The sequence below is a fragment of the Etheostoma cragini genome, chromosome 19 (genome assembly GCF_013103735.1).
Source record: "Etheostoma cragini isolate CJK2018 chromosome 19, CSU_Ecrag_1.0, whole genome shotgun sequence".
Taxonomy (NCBI): domain Eukaryota; kingdom Metazoa; phylum Chordata; class Actinopteri; order Perciformes; family Percidae; genus Etheostoma; species Etheostoma cragini.
The window spans coordinates 17,652,746-17,663,383 of record NC_048425.1 but is presented as its reverse complement, the minus strand read 5'-3'; the positions used below and the strand labels follow the sequence as shown (position 1 = coordinate 17,663,383).

The following is a 10,638-nucleotide window of genomic DNA, read 5'->3' as shown; positions in this document are numbered from 1 at the left end:
CACACACACACACACACACACACACACACACACACACACACACACAGAGTAGCTAACCGACCCATCAGTAATAACTTTCTTAGCTAATTCCGTCTTATTGCCAAACTATCAATAACAATATCCTTAGAAATGACCTCACAAGAATGGTAAATCTGCTGCTCTGGACTCAGTCCCCTTAAAAGTGACAACACTGGGCAACAGTGTGACATCACACGTCAAAAATCACAAATACTTAACCTAATGCAAAGATTATGCAGGTTTACTTCTATACCTCTGCCACCAGCAGGTCTAAAGGACCGTCCACACCAAGAACAATAACCATAACTAGAAATATGTAGTTTTCAAAGGGATTCTAACTACAGTGGATGGTGGAGTCCACACCACAACTACAGTACAACGACAAGGGCAGTGGCGGACAATATCAGAGCCATTTTGCTGAATGCTAGAGACACTGAGAGCCAATCAGAATCCATCGGAGTTTATATGACACAGAAGATGGTACTGCAGAGAGATGCTATAGCTGGCGGCTACGTACCTTTACAGGCAAAGCACTTGATGTGGAAGTGTTTGTTCTGGACGCGGAGGGCCTCCCCTTTGCATGGCTTCCCACAGTTCTGACAGGGTATGGGTCCTCCTCCGCCCTGCTTGGCTTTCTTCTTCTGCTGCTCCAGAGGGCTGTGGACAGCCTGCTGCTGGAACACTGCAGGAGACACACGGAGACAGACAGGACACCATTTTAGATCCTATTCTAGCATATATTTGGACTATGTGTAGAAGGTACACATAGGGACAAACAATGATGACAACAGCCAAAGTGACATTAGGAACTATTGAATTTGGTGATGAAGCTGAAAGGTATCCATCATCCACACTGTTTTATCCATATTAAGTGATATTGAATGACAAATTCCTTCTGGAAACAGTCAAATTCAATGGAATTTTATGAATATCGACTCAAACGAAAAACATTCGGTCTCATCAGAATTTCTTTTGATCGACATTCGGCTTACGCGATAATGATGGAAACGTTATTTGCCGAATAAATAATGAATTGCGATTAGGTCCTTTGATGGTTGCAAGCCGCCACAAAACAAAGAAGAAGAAGAAGAAAAACTTGAAAGTTGTGCGATTCAGTGCGAAAATCAACGGAAACACCTTAAATGTCTAAAATCAATCCGATTTACCGATTTGATCGCAAAACAGCGTCATGTGACGTCATCCCCGCAGGTTTATATCGGGTTTAACTTCAGATAATTTGATTGACACATGGATGGAAGCGTAGCTAGTGTGGGGTAGGTTTAAGTCATATTCCCATTTCCCCAGTTCGTCATCCATCTTCATTAATAAATATTAGATTAGATTAGAACAGATAATACTTTATTCATCCCACAGGGGGGAAATTCCCTTGTTACAGTGGTATTTTCTCCAATAAAAAGCAAAAAAACAAACAAGTAAACACACAAGAAAAACAGGCAAACAGTAGACAATGAGCAGAAGGTAGACTGAAGTAAAGTGGCATCAAATAAAGGTATTGTAAAGTAAAGTGCGGTTGCCGTAGCACAAAAAAAGAACAACAACAATATTGCAGTGTAAGTAAGTGACGTTAAAATTAAATTGAATATGCAATTAAAATAATAATGCAAAAGTAAGTACCCATAATATAAGTTATATTCACCTGTGGCCATAAATAACATTGAAAAAGTACTTGTAATGGAAAAATATATATACAGATAATAAAGATATACAGAGTGTGTGTGGAGTAGATGGAAAACAGGAACAGAAACTCCAACATTATCTGACACCCATTATCGAACGCACAAATCGTAGTTTTTTAGTGTCATAATTCATTATTGCAAAGTTGTTTCTTGTTTCCATCAGCTAAAGATAGATTGCAGTTCCTTGCAATAATTCCCTGGAGACCTTTCATCAGAACCCATAATATGCTCCCGTACTTTCAACAATGTACGCGGCATCAGCTGAATGAAAGGCCCTTTGTGTTCTCAGGAAACATTTGTGTCATCAGGCCGGCTTCTCCAGGCCTCCATGGTTACCGGTAATTGGGCTCGGTAAGGGGAGTTCATCAAATGAAGAGAGAGAGAAAGAAGGAAGGAAGCGTTGGGATAATAAACCCACTAAGAACGATCTTCTTTTCAACATCCTTCTTTCAGATTCACTCATTTCTTTGCATGTGTACTGGGGTTTTTATTGGCACAATATGACTTATATTAAGTTAAAGCTATTCCACTCTATTGAACTGTTTGGACTGTATAATGTGGAAAAAATAAGGAGCCCATTTAGCCAGCCTGACAAATGTATCCCAATGCATTTCAGGGAAAAAAGTAATTTAGACTGAAGAGACTTCCTTATTTAACCCCTGTGTTGTCTTCCCGTTAACCATGAACTTGCCCTCCCAGGTCATAATTGAAAATGACCATTTTTTTGTGCTTTTCCGATGTTTTTGATGCTTTTTCCAGCTTTTGGCGCTTTAAAAAAAAAAAAAAAACCTAAGCTGGTTTAATAACAGGTTTTACACTTATTCTTGGAATTCATGGTCATCAAACCTCATTTATATCAAATTATACATACGTCTTTAGTTAAAAAGGAAGAAATTATTAATTATTTTGACTAATAAGAGGATGTTGAGTGGGTAGATGTCAACGTTTAGTCCGGATACTGTTTTGAAACCATTAAAAAAAAGAATTAAAATGCTATAAGATTAAATAAAACACCCCAAAATTCAATGAAAGTAATCATTAATGTCACCTGAAGAACGTATGTTTTTTGGGTAATCTGGTTGAAATAAATCCATATTTCATAGTCACATATTTCTTTAAAATGGGTCAGTTTGACCCCCAAAAAAAGAAAGAAAACAACCACAGCCCACAGTAGAGATAAAGAAAATCCCATTTTCATAATGGTATATTTATAGAAGATATGAAAGTTATTATAGGGTTATGGAACCTTTCGCCCTCATTTGACACACTGCTTTGATGCAGGTACTGTATATGGTTAAAATAAGGCACTAATTAAAAGAGAGAAGTCACATGTTTGTTGGGATATTTTTGAGTGTGTAGTATTAAATATGGAATTAGGTTGGATATTGTAATTGTAACGTAACGTACAAACAGCCGGTAGTGTATTCAGACGAGGAGCAACACATTCTTCAGCAACTTTAACAAGGACCTTTCATCAAGTGTATGGAACATAGCTATTATAATTATGTCCAACATAAACATAGCTTCCCAAACCTCCTAAGATCTCTTAGAATTTGTAAATCCACAAAGCCGCCTTCATTCAATCCTCATTTGAAAATGTGCGGACTTTGAAATGAAGTTGAGACAGGAATAGGGATTTTGGACATGGCTGGATTCTATTACTCTATTATGTAGGTGGTGGGGTTTTATTGAGCGTACATGTGGGCGCGCTAACCAATAAAGGCAAGAATTTCCAAGGGGGAAAGTCTCGAGTCCTTGTGAAAGAGGTCTGAGGCCGAGTTGATTGCAACCATCTGGAAGACACAACAGTGCAAAAGCGAGAAAGTGCTGGGAGGGTTAGGATTACGGGGTAGAGACTGGGATTGGTAGTCTCAGGGGAGCCGTACTGCTGTACCCTTGCACCTGTTTGGGGGGATCCAATTCAGTCTTTACTTCGACTGTAAAGAGCAAGTAGAAGCAAGGATGATATATTCTGGGCCGGATGTCGCGGCAAGTTGTTCCAGACATTCAGTCGGGGGGGTTTATCTATCCTGGGTGGTGCTGCCATGTTTCCCTGCTTCAGGCAGGATAGTCTCTTAATGCATTGTCACTTATTCACAAATGTATATCCCAGAATGCCCTCGAATCACCTGGTCATACATACAGTCAGGACCAAATCAATTATGAAACTGTTATATAATAATAATATATATTAATAATAATTCAGTTGGATATAGGTGATGTACGGTAGTAATGACTTTCCTTTCTACAGGGGTTTTCTTACATGAACTACGGACAATGTCCGTTGACCCAAATCCGTACATTAGGGTGGGGTACCCAACTCCGTACTTTTTGGAGTACTGGCCGAATTATGTCAGTACTATCGTGGACCGATTCACGCTAAATCAGATATCTGAGAGCAAGCTCATCTGTCCTCTCTGCATGTTGACAGAGACACACACACACACACACACACACACACACGAGCAAACTACATCAGCTCTACAGTTTTGTTGCGATCACAGAGTCCCGGTGAATGTGGTCACACACATACAAACTGATCGCGGTGATATATTAATGCCGTGGCGAAAGCGTTCACGGTACTGTTGACGTTACACTTCCTCTGAGACGAGCAGGCAAAACGGTGGTTTCTCAGCCCTGGGGACTGACTGACAGGCGGAGGTTGTAAGTCAAAGTCAAAGTCTGCTTTATTGTCAATTTCTTCACATGTCAAAAACATACAAAGAAATCGAAATTGCGTTTCCCTCTATCCCACGGTGACAAGACATTTATAACAAATTTGGTCCACAGACAAACATAACATTCAAGTAAACAACATAAAAAAGAAATAAAAAAAAAAAGTAAAAATAAGAAGATACTAGGGTTGGAGTGCATGTTTGAAAGGGGTTATGATTGAGAAAAGAGAGTGACTGTGTCGTGTGGGGCAGCACATAGAGTCCGGCCCCCTCCCTGCCACCCCCACCCATGCCCATTCCCTTTCTTCTCCAGCACCAGTTGCCCATGTCATCACTCAGCCTTTCTGGTGTCTGTTCCCTGGCTGACAGCCACTCCTGATTTCCCAAAGGTCGCAGCAAGGCAGGCAGCAATGCAATCCAATGTCTGTGCTGCATACAGTCGCACCGCTGACCTCTCATTTGCATCTTACCACTAGCACACATGTACCATACCACATGCCCAAACAGAGGCATGAGGCTACTAGACTGATTTTGCAAATGGACCTGCAGGTGGACACTTAGGCTGTCACTGTCTTTTTCAAAATCATCAGTTTGAATAGTTGTTATTGCATATTGCCTATGGACCATAGAGAGAGAGAGAGAGAGAGAGAGAGACAGAGACACTTATTTAATACTGTCTATATGATTTTGGTTTCAGTTTCAGTTTCAGTTCTTGACTGACGCTTCAGCCGGGCGTCAGTCAAGACAGCAGAGAAGAGACGGATATAGGCCAATACAGACGAGCAGCGTGGCCCACTAACTCCACCAAAGCCCCTGACAACAAGGTCATCGTCCACTGAGATGTTTCACTGGACATCGTCATGGAGGACGTGGACATCATGGACATCGGCCAACAATGGTGGCTGCACAATATGGATCAATACGACGCTCTCTGATGCATCATGAAGAAGAACCCATGCAATTATCTAATAAGGTCACCAAGAACATATTAGAAAGAACACGTTCCATATCTTGCTCAAAGATATGGAACAGAACACATTTGCTGGGATTGGAATTCAGTATTAGAGCAATTAGAGCAAATCGGCAATTATAATGGCCGATTAAAAAAAAATATTTATCTTCATCATGTTAAATGAATATTTAAACAATAAAAGCGGACTGTCAACCATGTTATGAGTGTTGGCGTTGCATAGTCTGTCCACCAGAGGACGCTCTACAACGTCCCTGTTAGGGATGGCGTTGTATAGTCTGTCCACTCGAGGACGCTCTACAACGTCCCCGTTAGTGATGGCGTTGTATAGTCTGTCCACCAGAGGACGCTCTACAACGTCCCTGTTAGTCATGGTGCTGCATAGTCTGTCCATCAGAGGACGCTCTACAACGTCCCTGTTAGTCATGGTGCTGCATAGTCTGTCCATCAGAGGACGCTCTACAACGCTCGCTGTTAGCGATGGTGTTGGTGTCACCACTGATTTTTTTTGTGATGATGATGTTTTTGTTCAAGTTTATATGTTAAATTTGTATTTTTATACATCTTATTTATCAGAACGTAACATAGTTTGATGTTCCTCTGTTTCTGTTGTGACAAGAAAACAAATTATCACCATATTATTTTAGTAAGCACTCATAAATAACTAATGTTTGGGAAATCTGTTAATGTTTTGTAACACATTTCTGGATTATTTTTTTTTGTATATCGGCATATCGAGTATTTAAATAACCAAATATAAGTATTGGTATCGGCCTTAAAAATCCTTTATCGATCGGGCTCTATTGAGTACGTCCCAAAAACCCCGTTGTTCACTTGACACCTACCTACAACAGCAGACAAAAAAAATCTCTTACACCAACCTATTTCATAACTCCACTTTTAAGGTACATATGCATGGGATAAGGAAGGCTAGCCCACTCCACAGTGGACCACACAACCATTAATATCTCAAATGCCTTTCCAAGAAGCCATGCTCCAGCACCTCCTAAAAATAGAGTGTTCCTTCAACTCACGGGGATCCCGTGGTTCTCAGGCACATTCCTGGTGTGAACCTTCTGCAGAGGCCCGCAGGGGGTCCAAATGTTCACAGCACCAGTACATGGTGCTGGCCGAGCTGGTGACCTGGTGACATTTAATCTCAAAAATGAGACTAAATGTTTTTCTTATTTGTATGGAAAAGCCAGTTAGTATTCGGCATGATACCGAATAACCTAAATGACAGTCAAAGTGAACAACCAAATGGTGTTCTTGTACCCATTGGAAAACTTGATTTAAAAAAGTCCTTCACAATACCATGAAGGAAATTATTTTCTTTGCCCTTTTGTGTTGGAATTAGACAGTGTGGACACCCGAACCGAGCTCGACGATACCCAGCGGTACCCGATGGGCCGGGTTCGGACAGCCCTGGAGGTAACGAGTCTCCCTTGGTTTTCTGACCATGTTCTGAATCGAAGCGAGGAAAGATTAACACATTGAACATTTTATATCAAACAGCTTATTAACATAACCGTGTTGCCCCGTATGCGCCAATGCGCTCATCTGTTGACATTTCCAAATGCCTTCCTACAGTTGCTTAGTAAAACACAAACATTATGTGTCATTAGTTAGAGAAAAAATTAGATTTTAACTGTGTCGGGCTCGGGTCGGGTTCGGACAGGTCAACACTCTAGTGGGAATGCATTGTTAATATACTGTAGGAGTTGAAAACGTTACTTTGAGCCAATCATTTCCCTTAGCATTGTCTTGCGAGTAGTTCAAGAGTTATTTCTAATGATAGTTCTATTATCTTGAATGCCACGCCGCATCATGCCAACTGCTATAATTCCTATGAATCATATTTCTGTATCTATGCATCTGATTCCCAACCGGAGGCGGCAGATGGCCGCACACCAAGAGTCTGGGTCTGCCCGAGGTTTCTGCCTGTTTAAAGGAAGGTTTTCCTCACTACCACACCAAATGCTTGATCATGGGGAACTTGTTTGGTCTTTCTACTTTATGCAGAGTGTGGTCTAGACCAACTCTATGTAGAATGTGGTCTAAACCTACTCTATGTAGAATGTGGTCTAGACCTAATCTATGTAGAGTGTTGTCTAGACCTACTCTATGTGGAGTGTGGTCTAGACCTATTCTATGTGGAGTGTGGTCTAGACCTACTCTATGCAGAATGTGGTCTAGACCTACTCTATGCAGAATGTGGTCTAGACCTACTCTATGTAGAATGTGGTCTAGACCTACTCTATGCAGAATGTGGTCTAGACCTACTCTATGTAAGGCAAGGCAAGGCAAGGCAGCTTTATTTGTATAGCACATTTCAGCAACAGGGCAATTCAAAGTGCTTTACACAAAATCATTTAAAAAATAAAAACAGTTAAAAAATAAAACCAGATAAAACACGTGAATTAAAAATAGAAACATTAAGACACATAAAACACAAGAGTAAAAGTTACAGTGCAGCATAAGAAATTAACATTAAAAGAACATAATTTAAAGAAAGGCAACATCAAAAAGAAAGGTCTTCAGCCTTGATTTAAAAGAACTGAGAGTAGCAGCGGCTCTGCAGGTTTCTGGGAGTTTATTCCAGATATGAGGAGCATAGAAACTGAAAGCTGCTTCACCCTGTTTAGTTCTGACTCTGGGGACAGAAGGTAGACCTGTCCCAGATGACCTAAGAGGTCTGGGTGGTTCGTCTTGCATTCCTTAGTTCCAAATTATAAATGCGAAGTCTCTCTTTATAGGAGTTATAATGTACCAGGAGATTTGTTTTTCACCACCTTCGTTCAGCTTTCCTACACTCTCTTTTTTCTGTTCTCACCAGTAGGTTATTTCTCCATGGAGATCTTTTTTTACCAGAGACAACTTTTACCTTAGTGGGAGCAATGGCATCAATAACATTTCTAATTTTACAGTTGAAATGATCTACAAGCTCAGTCACTGATAGCCCAGAGAGGCCAGGTGTGGATGAGAAAAGCTGAGTAAATGTTTCACTGGTGTTTTCAGTGAAATACCGTTTTCTGATTGTCTTTGTTTGGACACTTTTGGGCACAGAGATAGTGCCGCTGTAGAATGTGGTCTAGACCTACTCTATGCAGATTATGGAAAATGCCATTAAGGACAATGGCCATAATGACTATAATGTTGTAATAAAATTTTAATGTTGAAACATTTGGGATGCACCTGTTTCAGCCGCATTGATGCCCATTGAAAATGAACATGTTTAGTACAATGCAAATACATTAAAGAAGCATATACTGTATATTTACAAGTGTAAGAGTATTAACATGTGTTTCATGGTGCGGAAGATATGATGGCTAGTTACCTATAAGTATTGCGATGGTGCAAAAAGTCAAATTTCAGAGGCATGTTATCAACAGCCTTTATCGGAATGTACATGTACATCCACGCTCAGCTGCAGGGATCTGGGAGGGCAACGGACTCACTCTATCCGGACAGGACATTTATCTGCATGGGTTTTTGTTTGTTTTTTAAAGAAGGAAAATCTAGTGGAAAGCCAGCCTTTTAGCGCCTAACTCGACATAACTGCAGGGGCTATTCTATACTATAGTACTAATAAACCATTGCGGCCACAGAGTACATACAAAACGGGAAAAACCTTTACTACCGTGACATATATATATTGTATATATACACACACAGGAGTAGAAAGTACATATAATTGCGTGAAAATGTAAAAAGTACAAGTAAAAGGTCTGCTGTAAAATAATACTCATGGAAAAGTATAGATGCCCCAAATTTCAACTTAAGTAATTATTTGTACTTCGTTACGTGACACCTCTGGATTTGACACTATAAATGCATTAAATTGAACAATACGATTAGCATTGATTAGCATAACGATATACTTATTTGCATACAACAACCAAAAAAGGTCAAATACTGCTGCCAGTTGTGGAAGCAATGGTTGGTAATATTAATAATCCCAAAATATGCACCTTAAGTTTTTTTCAATATTCATCTTCCTAGCTTACTTGTTAGATGCTCTGCTGCATGTTGTCTTTCTCGCGCTGTTTTAGGGAGAAAGCCTTTGTGAAAGTCACATCAGCTATAAGCAGCTATCAAAAACATGAAAGTACAGCTATATTTGCAGAATACGCAAAATAAGTACTGAGAAAGTTTGACACGGGTACATAGCTGAAACTAATTTCCAACACCAGTTTCTATGCCCAATAAAAACTCCAAAATCTAGGTAATCCACTTCTAAATTAAAAAAAAAACATGTTTTGCGTGGAAGTGAAATGATAAAACAAAATAAATATGCTAAATTCCATATTGATTTGAAAAATTTGCTACACAGTTGCTTATGCATATATCTGAAATCAACATTGCTCATCTACGTTAGCATTAATATTGAAGAGATATCCTTCCGATTCCCATTGTATCTTCAACACAACTAATGTTTTAATAAGGTTATAACGATGCTTATTTCAAGTGACTATGTTGTCAAAGTTATGACCAAAGTGACAGTGGAAAAAAGTGCATGAACGGCAGATTTTAGTCCAGGAACACAACCTTTTAAAGACCTAGACAAAATGATTTATAATGACGTGAACAGAGCCTTATAGACCAAGTCAGGGAAAAGGAGCCGAGAATTCGCCAATAGCTGGATATTCCAGTATAGATCCACACAGCATAGACATTAGGAGTTATGACAGGTGGATTCTGACATGCACCTGTGTGCAACCTGACCACAACAGCATTGAAGTCAAGCACGACAGAGAGCTGACCTCTGACCTCCTGGTAAATGACTCCAGTGTGTCCTTGTTGTCTCAGCCCTTATAAAGACAAGGACATGTCATATGAACAGAGAGGTGTAGGAAGTGGACCAAGGTAACTCATTTCCTGACGGACATGAATCCTTTTTTGATACTCAATACTTTGCATTGCTAACCCACCCTAGTGGTCAATGTCCATTGAAATTTACAGGTTTTAGGTGCATAGTAGGACATTTCCTTTAAGTTTTGTGATGTTTGGAGCAATGGTTGTTGTCCTCAGATCTCTGCACGGTAAATCCAGACCACTAGCTAAACTATCTGTCCAATCTGAGGATTATGGTTACCTGGTCCTCAGATCTCTGCAGGGTAAATCCAGACAGCTAGCTAGACTATGTGTCCAATCTGAGGACTATGGTTACCTGGTTCTCAGATCTCTGGGGGGTAAATATAGACAGCTAGCTAGACTATCTGTCCAATCTGACGACTATGGTTACCTGGTCCTCAGATCTCTGCAGGGTAAATCCAGA

The 10,638-nt window shown here is 40.1% G+C and overlaps 1 protein-coding gene across 17 annotated transcripts in view; it reads right to left on the bottom strand.

Annotated features, from left to right (window-relative positions):
- ablim2 (actin binding LIM protein family, member 2) overlaps positions 1-10,638 on the bottom strand; it is an 87,353-nt gene that overhangs the window by 55,123 nt on the left and 21,592 nt on the right. For all 17 annotated transcript variants that reach the window (XM_034856272.1, XM_034856271.1, XM_034856278.1 and 14 more), the window contains exon 2: positions 536-700. In XM_034856272.1, coding sequence (XP_034712163.1) covers positions 536-700 — 165 coding nt within the window. The remainder of the gene's footprint in view (positions 1-535; positions 701-10,638) is intronic.